At 36.6% G+C, this 26,425-nt stretch overlaps 1 protein-coding gene across 1 annotated transcript; it reads left to right on the forward strand.

The window, feature by feature from the left end:
• Window positions 1-938: 938 nt before the first annotated feature.
• LOC123528919 (U6 snRNA-associated Sm-like protein LSm3) lies at window positions 939-26,425 on the forward strand. The gene is made up of 4 exons (XM_045308995.2): window positions 939-970; window positions 18,887-18,997; window positions 20,208-20,303; window positions 23,413-26,425. The coding sequence occupies exons 1-4, from the start codon at window positions 950-952 to the stop codon at window positions 23,494-23,496; spliced, it is 312 nt and encodes a 103-aa protein (XP_045164930.1). The 5' UTR covers window positions 939-949; the 3' UTR covers window positions 23,497-26,425.

Genomic DNA, 26,425 nt, shown 5'->3' on the forward strand with positions numbered 1-26,425 from the left:
AGAATGCATCAGAGCTGTTCTACCATTCATTTTTTTCCGGTGGAGCATCTTTCCCCCCCCCCCCCCCCCCACCTAATTTGCCCCTAAATATCTATTTTTGGCTATAGCCCTGGTGGCTCATGTATCTTTTATCATATATCTCATATGTGCATTAATAGCAGATTTGAAAACATTTTGTCTATAAAGGTATATTACAGTGGACAAATAAAAACAGGAACTATGATTTTGGTCAAACTGCTTCTTATTTAAAAGTTAATCAAAGATATTTGAATTAGCTATTTCATGTACATTGTACTTAAGCAAATTATTCAATACATAATGTATATCTTTATCGTATTTATTAGTTTCAGAATAATGAAAGTAAAATAAAAATATTTGGAAAAAATTATCTTTAGTTTACTCTGAAAATAAACTCTGGCCTTCAAGTTCTGAAAACCTATTCTGACTTTCATAAAAATAACTTACAAACTTAAAAAACCCAACAAATTCTTGTCTCCAAGATTTTTTAAATCCCCTCCCCTCTGACCCCCCCCCCCCCCCCCCCCCCCCCCACACACACACACACCACCCAGCCACCGCCGCCGCCGCCGCCGCCGCCCCAAAGATTGAATGTCGGTCCCTTATTATTTCAAATGAATTTACCATCTGAAATCTTAAGTGAATGGTAAATTAAGTCATTTAAGTTTGGAAACAAAATGGTCTTAGTTAGTTTGCTCTTATATAAACCTCCCACTTACTTTAGAATGCTAATTCAGCTGCAGTATGTCTTAAATCTGTTTAGTACAAATGAAATAGAATAGAATTCTTAAAAAAAACTTAGGTACGCAATCCCACTACAATTTGGGATCTCATTTTTGAGCTTATGGTCAACCTGTAACTATTTTTTAGTGTAACATACCTAAACTACATTGTAATTTTCACGAAAAGCTAAATAAATATCCACGCAAAAATGGCGGACGAAGTCGAACCGGTAAATTTCGTAAATTTTCATTGACGTTTTTGCGTTTATTGACATACGTCTGATAATAGTTTCAAATTCAACATTTCGCATTTTTTAATTCAAATATGTTGCAATAAACAACAAACGTATTGTTATTTGAAATATTCTACTTTTATTTAATGTCATGTGTTTCCGCGCAAGACTATTTTGATTTTTGTGATGAGAAAATACGCACATGGTGGTCAGAAGGAACAAAATGATATTCCATAGGCTCATATTGTAATGTAAACAACAGTTAACAGGTTTAATTTCTGATCTATGCAGCAATTGTATTTCTGATACAACACAAACAATTTTAGTCTCTGACTAAGTAGCAGTAGCATTTCATAGTTCAATAACATTAAACTTGCACAGGGCGCCTTTTAATATTTGGACGTTCAACATGTCCCTGTGTCAAGTTTAATCGAATGTCAGCCATTTGCATAGCACAGATTACAACTTTATTTTATTGAAGTGTAATGTAGGAAAACTCTCAAACACGTGAAACATTGGTTTACCGTAACTAAAACTGCACCAACAATCACTTCCCCGGCGCATTTCACAGAAACTTCTAGCGTAATTTATTGAAATATCACGAACAATACAACACCGAATAAATATATAGAATCAATTATACATGCTTAGACGAAAACAAATACGTTTAGCCTACGACACTTGTAAAAATCTGCGGCCATTATTTAACGCATGGGTACGCCGAACGCATGTGGACTAGCCTTTTAAACTGCTTTGATAGGACTGTACAATTAATTTAAGTAACTTTTAATAAAATTACAACCAATAAATGCTGATTACACCCATCGACTATAAACATATGCATACTACATAGACAATACGTTAGTAATGGGCCGCATTTTTTTTCAAATCCGACCGTGAGAATATTTTTTCGTCTAAAATTAATCTTTATAATAAAGAAGATTTGACAGTTCGTGTTGTGTTGTGGAAGTGAATGGATGTAAATTTCATTTTCAAAGTGCGTACTGATCTTCAATAACTTCAGTAAGACAGTATGTTCAATGGATGTGTAAATTAGGTTTCTTTGTCCGTTGTTGGTATTTAGCTATCGCTTTCAAGTCACTTCTATCGTGAACTTGTAAAACCTTCCGCAAGAACTTTTGTGGAAAGCTCTACCGGGAAATTCATACTTTCGATAAAACATCGGACTATATGAAATGTCAAAATCGTAAAATATTGAAGTCCGACGTTTATTTATAGAACTATAGCATTTCAGATAACACAAACAGTAGGCCCTACATGTATGTAACGTGGATCAGGGTATTATCAGACAAAATTCGTAAAAATATAGTTTAGCAAGACTTACCATAAACAAGACTCAGAAATCCACTTTCACTTTACAGCTGTGTGTGCACTTTCCATTTCTCAAAAATAGATTGGTCGGTATTTCGTCATATGACTTGTTACGTATACAATCAAACTGAGGTGCTCAAAGAGGGTATTATAGGTCATGCAGGGGTATTACCGGACACGTATTTATGACAGTCTAGTCATACACCATCAGTTCAATTTTGGCATATTTTGTAGGAAATATTTTGTTGAGTAATGCATTTCTAGACAATATTCAATCCTTTACGCATGAAATGTACACTCTTTTCAATTTTAGCTAATCACTGTAATAGTTTTCATAGGCGTAGCAAGGATTTTCTGGAAGGTGCGTGAATACGAGCCGTGAAAGAAGTTAAGGACAACTCGGGGTTGGTGCAGGGGGTCTCCTTTTGGTCTATGTCTCCTTCAACCACTTCAGCAATTATAGTTAGGCCTACCTAACGAAAGGTTCCGACCCTGCTGTTTTTTTCGACGCCAGACATCAAAAATTCGTCGGTCCGACGGACAAGACCGGAAGATTTTGACGCGGAACGCCGTTTTATGAGTCAAGGCCGGTCCAACCGTCCGGCATACTTGGTCGATCAGGCGATTGGGTTTTACGTCGTAACTTACCAAATTCAGTAATTACATCCAGAAAAATTACCTGGATTGAGTGGAATTTACCCGCGAATCATAAAGATATCAATACGTCATGCAGGTAATTTTCCATTCCACGAGCACGTGCGACCTATCTTAATATCTAATTTACATCGCCGTTACTTGTTTTAAATACCGACACGCACACGAAAAACGCGCGTAGTGCATTCATTATTTAATATAATCGCTTCAAATTTTCATCACCGCTTGAGAAGTAATACAGTTTGAATTCTATAACGATTTAAATAAGATATCGACAGAAATGTAGGCAAAATTCTATAAAAACGTTTGAATTTTCATTTAATTATTTGTAAAATTTCAAACAGCGCGATCTTAATTATTTTTTTATTTCTGAAAGTAAATAAATGATACATACTATGGTCAAACAATTCAGACTTTTGACCAGAAAGTACAAAAAACAGAATTAAAAAATCTTAAATAATGAAAAAGCGGCAGCAATTTAAATACATGGAGTAAAACGATCTTTGGCTAGCAGATTTCCGTAAGTGCGGCAGAATATAGGTTACGTGACCTCGTGGACGTAAATTGAAATGTGGTTTTAAAATAAAGCAGTAAAATGTCGTTGTGGTTTTTAATAAGTTTTAAATGAATCTTTGTACATTTATCATTTATTTTTTGACACGACACTATGTAAGATATTCTTTTCACAATAATGTAAATTCCTTGAGGGAAAATAGAACACAGAGGTAGGATATCAACTATTATCGTTTGACACATTTACCTGTCAGTTAATATGGGATATTACACATTCGCTTTCAAAAAAAATTAAAGAAGAAACTTTTTTTTATTGATTTCTTCTCAGCAATTTAAAGAACCGAGGCGGTACGATCAGACAGTGATGTGTAACAAGGCGCGAAAACATGACAATCTCGGGCAACTATACCGCTCTGATCTCCACTTCAGATGCAGTAATACCGACACACTTCTTTTAGCTCTTTGAGGGGGGTTTAATTGATGATGAAAACAAGGCCCTTAGTTTATCAACAGAAGAATTACCGATAATTGTTAATGTTTTTTTCCGCTTTAAACAAAGGTGGGTTGAATGATGAATATTGTGTCCATATTTTTGGGACACTTTTCAAGATAATTATGTCTCCCCCAGGAGACATATTGTTTTTGCCCTGTCCGTCCGTACGTCACACTTCATTTCCGAGCAATAACTGGAGAACCATTTGACATAGAACCTTCAAACTTCATAGGGTTTTAGGGCTGCTGGAGTAGACGACCCCTATTGTTTTTGGGGCCACTCCGTCAAAGGTCAAGGTCACAGGGGCCTGAACATTGAAAACCATTTCCGATCAATAACTAGAGAACCACTTGACCCCGAATGTTGAAACTTCATAGGATGATTGGTCATGAAGAGTAGATGACCTCTATTGATTTTGGGGTCACTCCGCCAAAGGTCAAGGTCACAGGGGCCTGAATATTGAAAACCATTTCCGATCAATAGCTAGAGAACCACTTGACCCAGAATGTTGAAACTTCATAGGATGATTGGTCATGAAGAGTAGATGACCCCTATTGATTTTGGGGTCACTCCGTCAAAGGTCAAGGTCACAGGGGCCTGAACATTGAAAACCATTTCCGATCAATAGCTAGAGAACCACTTGACCCAGAATGTTAAAACTTCATAGGATGATTGTACATGCAAAGTAGATGACCCCTATCGATTTTGGGGTCACTCCATTAAAGGTGAAGGTCACAGGGGCCTGAACAATGAAAATTATTTCCGGTCAGTAACTTGAGAACCACTTGAACCAGAATGTTGAAACTTAATAGGATGATTGGTGATGCAGAGTAGATGACCCCTAACGATTTTGGGTTCACTCTTTGAAAGGTCAAGGTAACAGGGGCCCGAACATTGAAAACCATTTCCGGTCAGTAACTTGAGAACCACTTGACCCAGAATGATGAAACTTCATAGGATGATTGGTCATGCAGAGTAGATGACCCCTAACGATCTTAGGGTCACTCTGTTAAAGGTCAAGGCCACAGGGGCCTGAACATGGAAAACCATTTCCAATCAATAACTTGAGAACCTCTCGACCCAGAATGTTGAAACTTCATAGGATGATTGTTCATGCAGAGTAAATGACCCCTGTTGTTTTTGGGCTCACTCCGTTAAAGGTCAAGGTCACAGGGGCCTGAACATTGATAACTAGTTCCGATGAATAACTTGAGAACCACTTGACCCAGAATGTTGAAACTTCATAGGATGATTGAACATGCAGAGTAGATGACCCCTATTGATTTTGGGGTCAGTCTATTAAAGGTCAAGGTCACAGTGGCCTGTTCATGTAAAATCATTTTTTGGAAATAACTTGAGAACCACTTGACCTACAATGTTGAAACTTAATAGGATGATTGGACATGCAGAGTAGATGACCCCTATTTATTTTGAGGTCACTTGATCAAGGTCACAGGAGCCTGAACAGTGACTTGAGAACCACTAGGCAAAGAGTGTTGAAATTTAGCGGGATGGCTGGACATGCCAAGTAGATGATCCTATTTGCAGCCAACCATCAGTGTCTCTTTGACTTTCGCTCCTGACCCCTATTGACTTCTTGCCTATAGGACTTTGCATTGGGGGAGACATGCGCTTTTTTACAAAAGCATTTTCTAGTTATTTTTGGGGATTTTTTAATCCAAAGCAATGTAGAACAGACTGGATACAAGAAAAATATATCAACAGCTGCATACTGATAAAAGGAAGCAAGATTCCTGTTTATTTCATATTCAGTGTTCGGTCCGGCATGTCTACGAATGCAGGTTTGTTTCAATTGGGCGGGGTAAACATTTTTTGGTGGATAGATTTGTTTGCAATTGACTTAGCTCATCTGATTTTTTGGGAAAAAAATGATTAGTTATTGTCATCACTTGATTGGCGTCTGCATTAGCGTCGGCGTTGCCTGGTTAAGTTTTATGTTTAGGTCAGCTTTTCTCCTAAACTATCAAAGCTATTGCTTTGAAACTTGGAACACTTGTTCACCATCATAAGCTGACCCTGTACAACAAGAAACATAACTCCATCCTGCTTTTTGCAAGAATTGTTGCCCCTTTTGGACTTAGAAAAACAGATTTCTTGGTTAAGTTTTATGTTTAGGTCAACTTTCTCCTAAACTGTCAAAGCTATTGCTTTGAAACTTGCAACACTTGTTCACCATCATAAGCTGACCCTGTACATCAAGAAACATAACTCCATCCTGCTTTTTGCAAGAATTATTACCCCGTTTGGACTTAGAAAATCAGATTTCTTGGTTAAGTTTTATGTTTAGGTCAACTTTTTCTCTTAAACTATCAAAGCTATTGCTTTAAAAATTGCAACACTTGTTCACCATCATAAGCTGACCCTGTACAGCAAGAAACATAACTCCATCCTACTTTTTTGCAATAATTATTGCCCCTTTTGGACTTAGAAAATCAGTTTTCTTGGTTGAGTATTATGTTTAAGTCAGCTTTTCTCATAAACTATCAAAGCTATTGCTTTAAAACTTGCAACAGTTTTTCACCATCATAAGCAGACGCTGTACAACAAGAAACATAACTCTATCCGGCTTTTTGCAAGAATGATGGCCCTTTTTAGAGTTAGAAAATCATGGGTAGGACAATATTTCTATTATACAAAAAAATCAGATGAGCGTCAGCACCCGCAAGGTGGTGCTCTTGTATTCAATGTCCGATGTTTATAAATGGAGTTATAATTTTTAATGTCAAAGGTAAGTGTATTGTTTATAATATGCAACACTATCGCACAGGAGTGTCAGTGTTTCATTTAAACTAATGACTAATGAAGAAGACAGCCACACAACAACATTTAAAGCCAATATACATTGTAAACCTTAGGTTTTAAGTTGAAACTGAGTAAAAACTACAAGATATAATGGTTTTCAAAAATGAATCACTTTACCTAAAAAAAAATAAAATAAAAAAATTAAAAAAATAAAAAATCGACCTACATGTACCCTACCTAGCAATTTTGGCAATGTTACCAGAACCACAACGTTTTTTATAGGCCTTACTAATACTATTGATATAAAGTTCTGCGAGCAGGCAGCAGAAAATTTGGGCTACAATTAGTGATACCAGTATATTAATGGAAACAAGATTGCAAACTTTGCCGAAAAAGAGGTGCGTTCACAATCATCGAACCCCTCTCTGAATTCGCCCGTGGTCTTAATTTAAGACAAAGACGATTGCTTTGGGTATAAAAAGAAAAACAAGGGAATATAAATATGCGATCATCGCAGCGATGTATTAATTCCTCTTTATTGAGAAGATGAAGAACGCAAAAGAAAAAATAACGTGTCTTTTATCTTTTCTAAAAGCAAATCTGGAAAGTTATTTCATATAAATCATCCTGTAGCAAAACAAATGATTGCTTCTCTCTGTGATTTTATGTTTATAATGATACATTCATGTAATGAAATATTTAATTGAGCCGCACCATGAAAAAACCAACATAGTGCATTTGCGACCAGCATGGATCCAGACCAGCCTGCACATCCACGCAGTCTGGCCATGATCCATGCTGGTCGCCAACGGTTTCTTTAATTGCAATAGGCTTTGAAAGCGAACAGCATGGATTCTTGACCAGACTGCGGCTGGTCTAGATCCATGCTGGTCACAAATGCACTATGTTGGTTTTCTCATGGTGTGGCTCAATTATTTGCTTCATGTAGCCTAGTCTATTTCATTTAAAAATAAAACTACCATGATTGGAAACAAGACGGAGTAGAATCGTCCCGTCTTAATTAATTACAATTATTGCAATACGAGGGCTTGGCGCAAAACTATTGTATCTTGTTCTTTATTTATATACACTTAAAATAGTTTTGCACCAAGCTCTCGAATTATTATAGAAGTTTTCGGGTGCCAAAGGGCATATACTACTCCAATAGGGAGACACTGTAAGTGCATAGATTTACCACAACGCCCAGTACATTTCACCCACGGCAATTCTACTCCGTCTCGCAAATCGTCATCATGAGTCCCCTCACAATGGGGACATATCAAACTTGTGACATTCAAATTACATGGTTTCAACATTTTCTATTCTTTTTTCTTCTCTTTCAATCTTTCTCATCTGAGCTAAAAGCTTTCTTTCAATTTTCTTTTCCTCTTTCATGCGCTTAACTATTTCTCTTTCTCTTTATAATTTCTCTTTCTCTCTTTTTTCTGTCTTTCTCAGTTTGTTCATTTTTATTTTTTATTTCTTGCTTTTCAATTTCTTTATCATTATTTATAACACTCGCCTTCTGTTAAGGCCCTAGCATTTACATACTTCATTTTAGGTTTAGTACATAAAACCTTAGCTTTATCAAGTAACCCTGAAGCGAAGTGTTTAATACCTCTTCTGCAGGAGACGCATATTGAGTTTTTACAGCAGCAACAGCGTCATCCATGGCTTGAATGATGTCTGCTGCTGCAGTACTCCCCTGAGAAGCGGTTAACTGATCTGCGTCGTCAGCTTCTGCAGGACCAGGGATATTGGTCTGCATTTCTGGTAAAGCAGACGGCATGTTTGCATGAAGAGTTTCGTCAGGTACCGTAGTCGCAAGACAAGGCTCCGAAGTTTCTATGACTGTCTTTTCAGGAAGACTGTACTCGGACACATCAAATACTCCAAATGAAATGAGAGCCTTCCATACATCAGATACACTCTTGATGTTGACAGCATTGTTTCCCACAAGACTCGGGGGCCATGTCTTGTGACTGTAGGATAACATAAGGATTGAATGGGTAAATACCGCTTTTAACAAACGAGTTTGTTACTGTCTGCATATTAAGGCTTTTGTGGTAAACTTTACCAAAGATCTGCCAAAAACAAAACGAGAAATAACCCTGACTGGATTATCCTCTAACCACGACTTGCATTCTTTTCTGTAGTGATCTTTCAAGGGCTTGAAACAACCACGGTCAAGGGGTTGGAGTTTGTGCGTTGTATGTGGAGGAAGTGCAAACAAAATGACACCATTTTCTTTACACTTCCTTACCATGTCAAACCGTACATGGGTACTGTGGCCAGCAACCAGGAGAAGAATTGGTCTGCTTCCAGGGACATGTTTTAGAAAATGATATACCCATGCTTCAAATAATTCGCTATCAATCCATCCATTGGGACTAACAGACACCCTTGTTCCAGGAGGCATACCCGTAAACATCTCCTGCTCAACACCACGTTTACGCTGAAAGATGACTTGTCGCGGTATGGCATGACCTGTAGCAGAAACACAGGCAACAACTGTGATATTGCACTTATTGCCTGAAGTTTGTGTATGAGCATCATGCCCGGCTAGTTTTGCAACCTTGGTCAGTTTGTGGTAAAGAGGTATCCCAGTCTCATCACAATTATAGATGAGTTCTGGTCTATCAAACAAATCATACTTGTTCATTATGGTGTATAATAATGTAAAATAATTTTTCACTACATTTGGATTTAGAGCTATTGCCCTTTCTCTAGGGAGAGACTGGGGTGTGCATAAACGGACTTGTGGCCAACGTTTCAAAAATCCCTTCCACCAGTCATCACCCGGCTTGTTGTCGTGAAACTTGTTTGGAATGTTTCCTTTGATGACAATAGACTTCACAATATTCAAAATTTGTTCCTTGGATCTTCCAAACCCTGTCTGCGCGCATACATCATTGTAGTCCACTATGCGTTGTTCATCATCATGCGATAATGTTGTTTTAGGACCAGGTTGTGCCAGGACAGCTACTTTCCCTGTAACCCGATCTGAAAGTGACGATCTGGGTACTCCATACATTTCTGACACTTTTCGCAGGGACAGACACTCCCCACGAGATTTTAAGTCATTATAATACGCAACAGCGTTGGACATAGATGTTTTGTCCCAAAGCATTCTTTGAACAGGCATCTGAAATCATGGTCATGAATCTTTTTTAAATTTTGTTTTCATGTTTAACAAAAATGAAATAATTATTATAGTGTGGCTATGTATTAAATGAGACACGTAAAAGCCGGGAAAACATTGTGTTATACATGTAGTTGTTATTTTCTATCATTTAAAAAAGAACGAACATGTTAGATTCTAAATTTATTATTTTAATACATTTAAATAGATTGAAACATTACGATCAGATTTTGTTATTTCTGAGCACAGGTATTGTTTGATAAACAAATAACTCTATTTACTTACTTATTTCATTATAAAATATATTATGTTATACTGACAAAATCAAATTAATGTACAGAAATAAAGAAACATATGAACTAAATCTAAAAGAAACACATGGACTCATAAACAACAGAGAGCTAAGTTTGTTACTCGTATATTTTCAGATTCAAAAAGGATAGCAAATTCTGGCCGGACAGGCTAACAGTGCTGTGTTATTTGCAAACATTGACTGTTTATAATATACAGATGTATCATATTGACTGTTTACATTCATAACATATTTCTGTCATTGTAACATTGCCTACATAGAGAAGTCATCATATAAAATTTTGTCAACTATAGCTGCAACATTATTAATAAGGGATTCTGGAATTCCTTTCAGCCGGGTTATTTTTTGCCCCAGCAGAATGATGCTTTGTATTCCGCCAAAATCCCATTCCCAGTCTACCTCTAAAATGCATTGTCTGATAATTGTATTAAGTTTTGCAAGTCTCCACAGGATTAACAAAAGTGGCACAAGTAGATCGTGGTAAAACATCCACTCTTTCTCAAATGTTTGCATTGAAATATTCTCTGCAACCATTGCATGTGTTCTGTTGTTTATTCCAGATTCCCGCTCAAACATAACCCTCACTGTACTCTAATAAAACAATATTTAAATGGCATCATTAATTAGTTCCGTACTCTTCTTGTGATAAATGGTTAAACTTTACATGTATTTTTGATAGCGTTATCAAGGACTTATAATGCATTCATCAACACTAAGTAAAGCATTTTTACATGCTTCTGTAGGCCCCTATAACATCTGCAACTAGCCATTTAGAGATATTGAATGGGTGGTCGTGTGCGAGTTAGAATGTTTTCAAATAAAAATTGATAGGAAAACAACAGGCATAAAAGTTATCCAAGTCAGACGGGGGAGACAAGAATTGGTCTCTGCTCCAAGTTTTGACCCAAGTACTATAAAAACAACAATCATTCTGCATTGATGGGCTTCCCTTTAAATTTTTATTTTCCTAAACAACAGAAAGGGGAAGTCGGTCGCCATTTAAAGAAAATATGGGTAAATGACAATCCCGCCATTCCATCCCATTCCGACCTCGCCCCACGCATTAAAATGTTATATGTCTAAATGGCTATTGGCCACAAAATAACTTTTATCAATAAATCTCAACTGCAAAATATATTCATCAACTTGCAACTTACACTCATGGTAGACTTTTTACAATTAGTACAGGCAACTTCACAGATAACAGCTAGCCTCTGAGTATCTTATATCTGTTGATAAATGATTAGTGAATATTTTACATACAGAAACCAAAAAATGAATTTAGTATTTAGATTAATATGAGTCAGAATAAATCAAGAAAACAGAAAAACATTGCTAAACAGCTTTTTCTATTGTAAAATTTATCATTAATGCGTTTAAAACATGCTATGCAGTTTTGCAATTGAAAGAAAAGCGTGTCCGATAATACCCCGTGGCGGGCCTCTGTGGAGAGCAAAGCATTTCTGTCATACAGAGTATATTTGTACCTTGCAATGTTTGTTTATCAAACAAACTGTAAACACTGGTGCCAAATCACCACTCGAGCGCATCATTGTACCTGTTTTCAAAGAAATATTCAAAAAATGTTACTTCAGAATGTTAGTATTTGTAACAGGAAGTGGATGTTTTCTACATAGGTGAATATTTTTTTTTTCATTTTTGTTACCTTTTATCGGTGTTGTTTCTGCAGGCATTTGAAATCAGGCGGCAAAAGCTTAAAAAACACGTGACCAGTCAGCCCTTTTTTTGTAAATTTGGGGAAGGGTACCAGGTCCCTTTTGGAGGGGAAATTTACGTCGCGAAATCATTGTTTGGAGGAATATTTTTGCTGAAAAGTTGTTAAAATCAGGACTGAAAATCAAAACTAATTTCATTTTTTTTTGCATGGGGAATTTTTGGCCAAGGTGGGGGAAAAAGTATACTTTTTAGATTGGGGAATGGGGCCGAATTTCGGCCCTAAAATCAGCATAAAAAAAGGCCTGCCAGTGTAATTATGCATTTTTAGCTCGACTTTTCGTGGAAAAAGTAGAGCTATTGCACTCGCCCCGGCGTCGGCGTCGCTGTTGGTTAAAGTTTTTGATAAAGTCAAATATCTCTGTTACTATCAAAGCTATTGACTTGAAACTTAAAAAAGTTATTTACTATCAAAGTCTACACCAGGAGAAACAATCCCCATAACTCTGATTTGAATTTTGACAGAATTATGCCCCTTTTTAACTTAGAATTTTTGGTTAAAGTTTTTGATGAAGTCAAATATCTCTGTTACTATCAAAGCTATTGACTTGAAACTTAAAATACTTATTTACCATCAAAGTCTACACCAGAAGAAATAATCTACATAACTCTGATTTAGGGCTGTCATTGATTGGGTCTTAGACGTATCGACGATACCGATATATCAGAAGACAAATATCGACGATACATCGATATATTGATTATTAAGTTAGATTAACGACCTATTTGTTCATATAATACTATATACCTTCCTGTAAATGCTATTTTAAGTTTTATTGCCTACTTTCCATATTTCTGTTTGATTGTGTTGTATTTGTATTTATGAAATAAAAGAAATACATAAAAATTAGTAACATCTTTCATTTTTATTTTGCCTTCACTCCTTTTTTGCATTCATCCAAATTTACAACTTTGTGAACTTAAGTTGTTTTTTAGGGTCTGAGTGTTTATTTGGGTAGTTTTTTCTCCCTGTAAAATATCGATTTTTGAAAATGGGAATCGATAATCGATCGACCAAAAAAAATCGTTGATACATCGATATCGTTTCTATCGATGACAGCCCTACTCTGATTTGAATTTTGACAGAATTATGCCCCTTTTTAACTTAGATTATTTTATTTTAAATTTGATAAAGTCAAATATCTCTGTTACTATTAAAGCTTTTGACTTGAAACTCAAAATAGTGATATACAATCAAAGTCTGCACCAAGAGACACAATTCCCATAACTCTGGTTTTAATTTTGACAGAATTATGCCCCTTTTTAACATAGAATTTTTGGTTAAAGTTTTTGATAAAGTCAAATATCTCTGTTACTATCAAAGCTTTTGACTTGAAACTTAAAATACTTATTTACCATCAAAGTCTACACCAGGAGAAACAATGTCCATAACTCTGATTTGAATTTTGACAGAATTATGCCCTTTTTAACTTAGAATTTTTTGTTAAAAGTCAAATATCTCTGTTACTGTTAAAGCTTTTGACTTGAAACTCAAAATAGTCATTTGCTATCAAAGTTTACACCAGGAGACACAATTCCCATAACTCTGATTTGAATTTTGACAGAGTTATGTCCCTTTTTAACTTAGAATTTTTTTACTGGCAAAGCTCTAATTAAGAGTCAAGCACTGAGAAAAGTCAAGCGCGCTGTCTTACAGACAGCTCTTGTTATGATTATATCTTTTAAAACCACCGCTGTTCATTGGTTTGTCCGGTAATACCCCCATGTCCGATAATACCCCGATCGACGTTATTTGTTTCTGACCTTTATAATATGAAAGTAGGTGCTGCCTAAAAGGCAGAGCGAGCTCCCTTGAAAAATCACCAGTGCCCCATAAAAAAAATAAAGAAGTGTTGTTATTCAGTGGCTGCAAATATCTGGAATTAGGGATCCATTTTAGGAAGTCTAGCACTTGATAGTAGATTTATAGGCCACTTCCAACAGCCTTGCTGTTGGGTTAACCCTTTAGCAATGTGGTTAGAGAGTCCGCCTACAGATCTCGGGGTTCGAGCCCCAGTAGGGACCTTGGTGTTTTCTCTCACAGGGTTTACTTTAATGGTGTTGGAAGTGTTCAAGCCCCAGTAGGGACCTTGGTATTTTCTCTCCCAGAGTTTACTTTAATGGTGTCAGAAGTGTTTGACGGACTCAGGCGGTGGGCATGGAGTGTCATTCTGGAGAGCTGGTAAACTCCGAAAAGTAAAGGGGGAGAAGTGTAGTGATAGTAGGTTTATAGGCCACTTCCAACAGCCTCGCTGTTGGGCTAATCCTTTAGCGACGTTGTTAGAGTATCTGCCTACAGATCTCGAGGTCCGGGGTTCGAGTCCCAGTAGGGACCTTGGTATTTTCTCTCCCAGGGTTTACTTTAGAAGTTTATGTTCTATTTTTGCAATTACTTGTATTAATGATAATCCATAATTTCTGAATGCAATATAAGTTTGTTATGTGAACACTTGACAAATATTCTAAACAAAAAAAGTACGGTATAGATATACATTTGCACCAAGATGAAGAGAAAAACGTATTCAAATAATTTCTGTTATTCATATTGAAACATACTGTATCAACAATTTTACATAAATTATTATCATAGTTCTAAACCAATCACTGATAATAAATGCTTCAAATTTAAAAGCTTGGCCTGTGAATTTTTTTAACCTAATAGAATCTCATTAGGCCTATAGCCTAAATAAAGAAATTGTGTCTCTTTTCTGGTGAATGTTTGGAAATGAAGACCTAATGTAAATATTTTATATTTCCAATTCCAAAGTTTACAGAAATTGGAATTTATGTAATCCTGGGATCATAAACAATGACTATTGTAATTCTTTTTAATGTCATTATTGTCAAATTATGTTCCTTTTGGAAGGAAGAATGGGATCAAATTTCTTTCAGATATTTTGCTAACGTAGATGTTTTTAGCTCACCTGTCACAAAGTGACAAGGTGAGCTTTTGTGATCGCGCGGCGTCCGTCGTGCGTACGTCCGTACGTCCATCCGTAAACTTTTGCTTGTGACCACTCTAGAGGTCACATTTTTTATGGGATCTTTATGAAAGTTGGTCAGAATGTTCATCTTGATGATATCTAGGTCAAGTTCGAACTGGGTCACGTGCCTTCAAAAACTAGGTCAGAAAGTCTAAAAATAGAAAAACCTTGTGACCTCTCTAGAGGCCATATATTTCACAAGATCTTCATTAAAATTTGTCAGAATGTTCACCTTGATGATATCTAGGTCAAGTTCGAAACTAGGTCACGTGCCTTCAAAAACTAGGTCAGTAGTTCTAAAAATAGAAAAACCTTGTGACCTCTCTAGAGGCCATATATTTCTCAAGATCTTCATGAAAATTGGTCAGAACGTTCACCTTGATGATATCTAGGCCATATTTTAAACTGGGTCACGTGCCGTCAAAAACTAGGTCAGTAGGTCAAATAATAGAAAAACCTTGTGACCTCTCTAAAGGCCATATTTTTCATGGGATATGTATGATAGTTGGTCTGAATGTTCATCTTGATGATATCTAGATCAAGTTCAAAAGTGGGTCACGTGCCGTCAAAAACTAGGTCAGTAGGTCAAATAATAGAAAAACCTTGTGACCTCTCTAAAGGCCATATTTTTCATGGGATCTGTATGAAAGTTAGTCTGAATGTTCATCTTGATGATATCTAGATCAAGTTCGAAAGTGGGTCACGTGCCGTCAAAAACTAGGTCAGTAGGTCTAAAAATAGAAAAAACCTTGTGACCTCTCTTGAGGCCATATTTTTCACAAGATCTTCATGAAAATTTGTCAGAATGTTCACCTTGATGATATCTAGGTCAAGTTCGAAACTGGGTCACGTGCCGTCAGAAACTAGGTCAGTAGGTCATATAATAGAAAAACCTTGTGACCTCTCTAGAGGCCATATATTTCACAAGATCTTCATGAAAATTGGTCAGAATGTACACCTTGATGATATCTAGGTCAAGTTCAAAACTGGGTCACGTGCCTTAAAAATCTAGGTCAGTAGGTCATATAATAGAAAAACCTTGTGACCTCTCTAGAGGCCATATTTTTCATGGGATCTGTATGAAAGTTGGTCAGAATGTTCATCTTGATGATATCTAGTTCAGATTCGAAAGTGGGTCACGTGCCATCAAAAACTAGGTCAGTAGGTCAAATAATAGAAAAACCTTGTGACCTCTCTTAAGGCCATATTTTTCATGGGATCTGTATGAATGTTAGTCTGAATGTTCATCTTGATGATATCTAGGTCAAGTTCGAAACAGGGTCATGTGCGGTCAAAAACTAGGTCAGTAGGTCTAAAAATAGAAAAACCTTGTGACCTCTCTAGAGGCCATACTTGTGAATGGATCTCCATAGAAATTAGTCAGAATGTTCATCTTGATGATATCTAGGTCAAGTTCGAAAGTGGGTCACGTGCCTTCAAAAAGTAGGTCAGTAGGTCAAATAATGAAAAAACGTTGTGACCTCTCCAGAGGCCATATTTTTCATGGGATTTGTATGAAAGTTGGTCTGAATGTTTATCTTGATGATATATAGGTCAAGTTTGAAACTGGGTCAACTGCGATCAAAAACTAGGTCAGTAGGTCTTGAAATAGAAAAACCTTGTGACATGTCTAGAGGCCATACCCTTAAATGGATCTTCATGAAAATTGGTCAGAATGTTCACCTTGATGATATCTAGGTCAAGTTTGAAACTGTGTCACTTGCCTTAAAAAATTAGGTCAGTAGGTCAAATAATAAAAAACCTTGTGACCTCTCTAGAGGCCATACTTTTCATGGGATCTGTATGAAAGTTGGTCTGAATGTTCATTTTGATGATATCTAGGTCAAGCTTGAAACTGGGTCAACTGCGGTCAAAAACTAGGTCAGTATGTCTAAAATTAGAAAAATCTTTTGACCTCTCTAGAGGCCATATTTTTCAATGGATCTTTATGAAAATTGATCTGAATGTTCACCTTGATGATATCTAGGTCACTTTCGAAACTGGGTCACGTGCAGTCAAAAACTAGGCCAGTAGGTATAAAAATAGAAAAACCTTGTGACCTCTCTAGAGGCCATATTTTTCATGAGATCTTCATGAAAATTAGAGAGAATGTTCACCTTGATGATATCTAGGTAAAATTCAAAACAGGGTCACGTACCTTCTAAAACGAGGTCAATTGGTCAAATAATAGAAAAACCTTGTGACCTCTCTAGAGACCATATTTTTCAATGGATCTTCATGAAAATTGGTCAGAATTTTTATCTTGATAATATCTAGGTCAAGTTCAAAACTGGTTCACATGAGCTCAAAAACTAGGTCACTATGTCAAATAATAGAAAAAACGACGTCATACTCAAAACTGGGTCATGTGGGAAGAGGTGAGCGATTCAGGACCATCATGGTCCTCTTGTTTTAGTTTCTCTAGGCAGACAGTGTATTGATTTTTCCCGCCCTTTTCAACACATGGTTTAAAACAATGTAAACCAACCCGAGGTCAAAAAGTATTTCAAACAAACATGGCCGCGAAACCTCTCTCAAAATGTTGGCATACATGATACTAGTCAGAGTGAGAGCTATTTTCAGGTACATGTTATTGAATTAAAGTCCTAAAGATACTGAAGTGTTACATTTATTTATACATTGACAGATTGCATATAAATCGTATGACTCTCAGAATTTCTAAATGACCCCCAATTTCTGATAAAGGGAGTCACAAATGTCCCCCAAAAATTCAGAGCTCACAGAAACGCTGCATAAACAAAATTAGATTCTGACCTGTGTAGCAATGGCATTTCTTATGTTCTACTAAAGAAAAGGTGGAAAGCCTACATACCCTACATTCTAATTTTATTTGGTCTCACAGAACAGTTACTGAGTTAGAATAGAATCCTTCCCAAGCCATGTACAAGTGGCACGCTTAATTTTGCTACATTATGCTATATCTTGCTAGCTCTGTAGACTTTTATTCTTTAACAGTCACTGCACGTCTTGAGATCTACATCAGTTTTAACAATAGACACTGACGATCATGACAGTAACGGGATCCGGACATTTGCCCCCCAGGACATTTGTCCCCCAATAAAAAAGTGGACTGCTGGACATTTGCCCCCCAGTTGAAATGGTAGATAGGACGTTTGCCCCCAGTGTTTATTTCTGAAACGGACATTTGCCCCCCAATATTATTGTCCCCTAGTGATTTTTTAGGAACTTAGTAGAAGATAATTATCATATTGTAGATAAGAATGTCTTTGTTTTTTACATCTTTCTAGTAGATAATTGTCAAGTTAACAAGTTTGAGTGTTAAAAACATTGCACAAATTAAAAAATTACAACATTGTTATGAGCACTTTTATCACTCAAAAAGAGGCTATTATTTACGTTAACACCTGAATGTAATTAACATATTCATCAAATTTTTATCAATAAAATACTTTCTTTGACTGAAAATTGCCTTTTAGAGTAATTTTGATAATTAAAACAACATAAAACACAGTATATACCTACTGGCACATAGGACAAAAATATTGGGGGGGCAAATGTCCATTCTAAAAATAAGAAGTGGGGGGCAAATGTCCTATCTGCCATTTCAACTGGGGGGCAAATGTCCGGTAGTACAGTTTTTCATTGGGGGGCAAATGTCCTACAATCCAGAGTAACTTGCATACACATGTACATGTGTGTAGAAACAATAAAAATTCAAACTTTACGCCAATGCTTCGCACAAAATCACTATAAAATACACTCAGTACCAATAAGTGATTTAATAACTTGTTTTTCACTATTTTTTATTCAAACTCAGTGTGTTATCCAGGTACTATTTTGTATTGTTTTACAATATAGGAAAAGTATGTTACCTGTAGGCTAAATAGGTGAAAACAGTAACTTGTTATCTGTACCTCATCCTTATGATTCACCCTTACAAAAAAGAGAATTTGTTTTAAGAACTGAAATAGTATTATTAATGCAATTGATTTACTGTTTTCAGCAAGTTCCAGCCCAGACTGTAGAAGAGCCATTAGACCTGATCCGGCTAAGTTTAGATGAAAGAATATATGTCAAGATGAGAAATGACAGGGAGCTGAGGGGAAGACTACATGTATGGCTGTTTTCATATCTTTGTGAATTTGTCCAGAAGTTAATATTTTGTTTAATATTTAGGTTTATTTTTCTTTGCTTCTTAGGTTTATTTTTCTTTGCTTTCCTTATTATAGGAAGTGTTTAATTTTGATAGAAATTTAAGTCCGTTTAAAGACTGGATCAGGACAGTCAAGTCCTTTTCAAGACTGTATTAGGACAGTCACTTCCTTTTTCAAGACCTTACCAAGACAGTCAAGTTCTTTTCAAGCCTGGACAAAGACAGTCAAGTCCTGTTATAGACAGGATGGAGACAGCCTTGTCATTTTCTGATCTGGACGAAGATGGTCATGTCCATAATATGCACCCACCATTAAAAATGGGAAGTGCGTCTGTATGCTTATATAAGTGTTAACTGTTAGTATTAAAATTGTAAAATTATATCTAGCCAAGGAATTTATCAGGCATGGTCTGCACATATGGTACATGTAACAAGGTAATTTGGCACATAGAAGACCCAGAGGTCAAATATTTATGTTAATATTTCTTGTCTGGTCTATAATGTATGTATTCATGGATATTCAGATATCTTTGCAGTAATTATCACAATAATATGACAAGGTGCCATGAAGAAGCCACAGACTCCTAGCTCAAAGGTCTTTACCACATTAAGAGGTGTAATATTTTCAGTACTTTTCCTTGTCTTGTGTCTAATTTCTTTATACCTGGACAGATATTCATATAACTTGGCAAAAACATTCATTATAAAATTGCAATATATCTCTTGTAAGACATAGATCCCCAGCTGAAAGGTTAAGGTCACACTGTCAGTGAAATCATTAATTTTTGCTTGGGACATATTTCCATGGATTACATTGGAAAAGTCCATGAAATTAAATCCCAATAAACAGTAAAATTCCCATTTATTTTATGTTTAACCTTTATATTTCTAAAATGGACTGGTTTATCATTCAATTTGGGCAGTACCACTTATCATTCAAAGGGGTGTTCACCGAAAATTTACTGACTGAATAGCGAACAGTGCAGACCATGGACGTGCAGGCTGATCTTGGTCTGCACTGGTTGCAGAGGCAGTATCACTTGCCGCCAGCAGGTTAAAAGTTAAAGTCCACATAGTCATTTCCCCACAAAACAGTTGTTATAGCTAAAAACCACGAAATTTCATGCCAATGAAATTCAATGATTACCCAGCATTTTATTCTGTCTTGTAGGCTTACGACCAACATTTAAACATGATAATGGGAGATGTGGAGGAGACTGTCACAACTGTAGAGATTGATGAGGAAACATACGAGGAAATATACAAGGTATGTAATTCCCATGTAGACTTTGACTTGTGTAAGGAAATATACAAGGTATGTGTATATCTATGTAGAGATTGATGAGCATTTTCAGGAGGCATGTGCCATACATTTTTGACTTCCATATGAAAACTGTCAAATTCTAGGGCACTGAACAACTTTTTATATGCCCTTAGGTTTGAAAAATTGGAAATACTCTTATCACCCTTTATAGGCGTGGGTGGTGGGGATTGTATCAGTGTTGGCTCAATAACTAAAGTATTTGCATCAGAACTCAACTAAACTTATACTAAGTGTGTATCTCTATAAAATCTAGGGCAAGTTCAATAATCAGTTCTGACCATTATCTCCAGAATAATGGCCCTTGAATTGGTCAGAATTGCAAAAATTGACAGTGTCCGCTTGATAACTAGAGTAATTATGATTGTTTTTGCCCCGTCCGTCTGTCCGTCCCACTTCATTTCCGATCAATAACTGGAGAACCATTTGACCTAGAACCATCAGACTTAATAGGGTTACAGGGCTTATGGAGTAAACGACCCCAATTGTTTTTGGGGTCACTCTATCAAAGGTCAAGGTCACAGGGACCTGAACGCGGACAACCATTTCCGATCAATAACTTGAGAACCACTTGACCCAGAATGTTAAAACTTCATAGGATGATTGGTCCTGCAAAGTAGATGAACCCTATTGATTTTGGGGTCACTCTGTTAAAGGTCAAGGTCACAAGGGCCTGAACATGGAAAACCATTTCCGATCAATAACTTGAGAACCACTTTACCCAGAATGTTGAAATTTCATAGGATGATTGGACATGCAGATTAGATGACCCTATTGATTTTGGGGTCACTTTATTAAAGGTCAAGGTCGCAGCGGACAGAACATGGAAATCCATTTCCAGTCAACAACTTGAGAACCATTTAACCTAGAACCTTCAAACTTCATAGGGTTATAGGACTTACAGAGTAGATGATCCCAGTTGTTTTTGGGGTCACTCCATCAATGGTCAAGGTCACAGGGGGCTGAAATAGAAAACGCTTTCCAATCAATAACTTGAGAACCACTTGACCCAGAATGATGAAACTTAATAGGATGATAATTATTATTGGACATGCAGAGTAGATGACCCCTACTGATTTTGGGGTCACTCGATCAAAGGTCAAGGTCACAGGGACATGAACATGGAAAACCATTTCCAATTCATAACTTGAGAACCACTAGGCCTAGAATGTTGAAACTTAGTGGGATGATTGGACATGCCAAGTAGATGATCCCTATTGCAGCCAACCGTCAGGTTCTTGACTTTCGTCCTGTCCTATTGACTCTGCTATACAACTGTGCATTGGGACATGCGCTTTTTACAAGCTTTTTAGTTGTCTTGATGCAACCATACTTGTGCAGAAGAATATCACAATAATCTAGGCCATGTTTGATACCAGCATCTCGTCTAGTATTTTCATAGTTTTGGTCCTTGAATTGGTCAACATTGACAAAATTGACAGTGTCCACTTGATATCTAAAATATATTTTCTTGATGTCAATCATACTTATACAGAAGATGTATTACTATAAACTCTAGGCAAGTTTTGATAACCAGCTAGTTCGGAATAGTTTCTCCAGAGTTATGGTCCTTAAATTAGTCAAGATTGACAGTGTCTGCTCTATACCTAGAGTAATTTTTCTCATAACTGAAAATAAAGAGTGTGTATCTCTTTAAAATCTATATCAGCTTTGATAACCAACTAGTTCTGATCAGTAGGCTAGCTCCAGAGCAATAGCCCTTGAATTAGTCGAAACAGCAGTGTCCGCTCTCTAACCTGTAACTTGAGTAGTTCTGATCTAATGTTCACTAATCTTGGTCACAATGTTAATGGGCATAATATCTCCGACAATGTCAATAACCAGCTGTAAAGTCCCAGACATTCTTGAGTTATTGCCTGTGAATTACTAAAAATTGCGAAAATTGACAGTGACCAGTTATTAATTATATCCCCTACAAACAAAGTTTCGGGGGGTATATAGGAGTGAGCTTGACGGGCGGTCTGTCGGTCCTTTGGTTTTTGTGGTTTCCAGACAATAACTCATGAAAGGCTTGACAGATTTAAATAATTTTTGGTACACAGGTGTAACATCATAAAATACAGGTCAAGTTCGACATTGAGGTCTGTAGGTCAAAGGTCAAGGTCACAAGGACCCGGAACAGTTAAACGGTTTCCAGATGACAACTTGAGAACGCTTTGGCCTAGGATCATGAAAGTTGATAGGGAGGTTGGTCATGTCCAGCAGATAACCTCTATTGATTTTGAGGTTAGTAGGTCAGAAATCAAGGTCACAGAGACTCGGAACAGTTAAACCGTTTTTGGACTATAACTTTAGAACGCTTAGGCCTAGGATCACGAAACTTTATAGGGAGGTTGATCATGTCCAGCAGATGACCCCTATTGATTTTGAGGTCAGTAGGTCAAAGGTCAAGATCACATTGACCCAGAACAGTAGAACTTTTCTTGCAGGGTTGACAGATTTAAATCATTTTTGATACACAGGTGTAACATCATCAAATATAGGACCAGTTCAACTTTGACATTGGCTTACTTCTGTGACAAGGCTGTATTATGGGGGGGGGGTATAATTCGTCACTCCTGTGACAGCTCTAGTTTAAGTGCTTCTTATCCAGTGTTCCACAAATTTAGTCCGAATGATTATTGGACATGTTATCTTGGCAAAGTTTGATAACCAGAAGAATAGTATTAGCTGTTATAGAGTTATGGTCCTTGAACTAGTCAAAATTCAGAAAATTGACAACTAGTCTGCTCAATGAGTAGAGTATTTTAAAAGTCAAAAGTAGTTTGCTGTAGAGGGCACATTTTGTGGAGGTTTGCCACTCTTGTTTTGATTAGGAATTTCGCATTATTTTTAGTCAAAAAGTGTAATATTTTACCTATTAACACGAACTGTATACCTGTTAAGACCATTAAAAATCCTTTCTAGTGGACAGTAATTTATAATTTATAACATGAACCTTTTGATACCAAAAGGTTAAGTACTGTCTCTTAAAACATAGTATGCTTGTAACATATTTGCTGAAAATAGGGGCTTTTTTTCTGTTCTATTTCAGTCAACAAAAAGAAACATACCAATGTTGTTTGTGAGAGGGGATGGTGTGATTCTGGTGTCACCTCCCATGCGGACAGGAACATAAAAGATTTTGGACTGCAGGAAAAAATACTATTGACATTCTGTGTAAATACATTATAATGTTTAAGATGAGGAAAGTTGAAAATAGTGTAAGCAAACAAGACTGGACTTGGATGAGTTTGTGTTTGTAAAGTTTTCTTATTGCAAAACTGAAATGTTAACTGACCGGATCTCAATAATCTCTATTTCTTCAAAGTGGGTCTACAGTCATTTATGTTGAATTCTTGAGACAGCAAATTTCACTATTGCCACAAGATGAGCCAGTGCATATATGTTAAAGCAAATGTTAATTACATGTATTAAGAAGCCAGGGAAAGTTCTTAAGAGTTGTTAATATACTCTATATAAAATGGGACATTTATCATGTCATCTACCATTTATCCAGTTTTTGTGAAATGTTTTGCTGTTTTTCACATTTTAGAATATCATTCAGTAATGAATGAACACATATTTCATTATCATGAAATTTATGGAATATTTTATATTTCAGCAATTTTTTAGCTTCAGGGAGTTTTACCCGCAGTGTACTGTTGAAATGGGCCCTGCCCTTTGTGCATAAGGGGCAGAAGTGGCCCCCTTCAATCACGCCCAAATTTCAGCATTTTCCCCAGCAATTCATAAACACCTTTGATGTCTGTTAACTAACATAAATAATACTACTATATTAACATTTTCATTTCATAATGTTATATCCATTTTGCATTTTTAATGTTTGAACTATGGAAGAAAAAAGAGAAACATAACCTCTTATTGGATTTCATTTTCAGTTTGCCAATTCCATGCCATGTTTATCTTGTGTCATCATTAAGAAATACTAGTTTACCTTAAACATTGTAAAATTTTGTTTGTTCTGATCGTGCTGTTTTTCACAATTTTGCATTGATTTTAACCCATATCATGCTGGACAAGATTGATTCTAACTTTGCGACCAGTGTAGAGCATGATCAGCCTGCACATCCATGCAGTCTGATCAAGATCTGCACTGTTCGCCATTCAGTCAGTTTCTTTTATGTAAGCACCCCTTTTAACAGTCAGTGGTACTGTCCAAATTGAAAGATGGGAATGTTCATTATAGAAATTTAGCAGGTTTTTTTTTCTTTGGATATGTTTACATTGCTGTTAAAGACAAAAGTACAAGTCTGCTGAAGTCCTGCATATTTTTCCAATGTCTAGAAGCAAAATGTATTATCTGTATGGGCATTTCAAGAAGACTTCTAAGGGTCATTATGTACAGGAATTTTATAGTCATTTTGGGGTCATATTCCATATTGAAAAAATAACTTTTTCCAAATTCCACTTGTTCTGTATAAAACACTTTGTTAAACATTGATCATTCAGCGAAGCTGATAATAGAAATAATAGAAAATGTAAGTAAGTTATACAGATATGGCTGTATTTCAAGTTGTTTTGTGCTGTTGTTATTACTATATAATAGTAATAGTTGTAAAATTTTCCTAATTTTGGTCCAGGTATATGTGTCATCTTCACAAAATACTGTAAAAAGGCTGTGATGTATTTTTATAAGCAGTGATGCAGTATGTCGAAACAATGTTATCTCTGAATGTGTTCAAACTGTTAAATTCTTTTCAAGACCTAATATCTAGCAGGAGTGAGAATGGTTAGCTTTAGTCTGCTTGCGGCATGTCTTTCTGGCTTTGCGTCCAGTGCAGACCAAGATCAGCCTGCACGTCTATGCATCTTGATCTTGGTCTCCACTGTTCGCTATTTAGTCAGTAAATTTTCAGTGAACACCCCTTTGAATAATACATGGTACAGCCCAAATTGAATGATAGACCAGTCCATTCTAGAAATTTAGCAGGGTAAAGGTTAAATGTGTACACTTTGCTTCCTTCTACTGACAGAACTGTTAGGGATATACTCTGGCTTTGAATGATAAAAAAAATTTGAAGCTAAGATTTTTATGCTCCCTCCACCTTCGAAGAATGAGGGGTATATTGTTTTGCAGATGTTGTTCGGTAGGTCTGTCGGTCCGTAGACCAATCTGTTTCTGGATGATAACTCAAGAACGCTTGGGCCTATGATCATGAAAGTTAATAAGGAGGTTGATCATGACCAGCAGATGACCACTATTGACTTTGAGATCAGTAGTTCAAAGGTCAAGGTCACAGTGACCCGGAACAGTTAAACAGTTTCTGAATGATAACTCAAGGACACTTGGGCCTAGGATCATGAAAGTTGATAGGGAGGTTGGTCATGACCAGCAGATGACCCCTAAAGATTTTAGGTCAAAGGTCAAGGTCACAGCGACCTGGAACAATTAAAACCATTTCCATACAATAACTTGAGAACATTTGGGCCTAGGATCACGAAACTTAATAGGGAGGTTGATCATGACCAGCTGATGACCCCTATTGATTTTGGGGTCAGTAGGTCAGAGGTCAAGGTAACAGTCACCCAGATGGAGAGCGATTGGGCCTAGGATGGCGAAACTTTATAAGGAGGTTGATCATGACCAGCAGATGAAACCTATTGATTTTGAGGTCAGTAGATCAAAGGTCAAGGTCACATTGACCCAAAACATTAGAACTTTTTTTGCCAAATAACAAGAGAATGCTTTGGTCTAAGATCACATTTGATACGGTGGTCACTATGACTGGTAAATGACCCATATTGATTGATTTGAAGTCAGTACGTCAAACGTTCAGTGCACAGTGAACAGATAATTTCTGTTCCTTGTGCAGTTACTGAATGCATCGAGGGGGGCATTTCGTGTTCTACGAGCTCTTGTCTTCCTTGTTACGAAAGTTATTCTTAGATAGAAATCAGAGCTACAAAGTCCAAATCGATTTCTCAGATGTGAAGGGCCATCAAATAAGACAAAGTTTAAAAAAAGCTTGTGCGAAATGTGACAAACCTACATCATGACTGTAAATTTGTTATATGCAATTTGATGAATAAACATGGCCTGAATA

This window comes from Mercenaria mercenaria, chromosome 13, assembly GCF_021730395.1.
Source record: "Mercenaria mercenaria strain notata chromosome 13, MADL_Memer_1, whole genome shotgun sequence".
Classification (NCBI taxonomy): domain Eukaryota; kingdom Metazoa; phylum Mollusca; class Bivalvia; order Venerida; family Veneridae; genus Mercenaria; species Mercenaria mercenaria.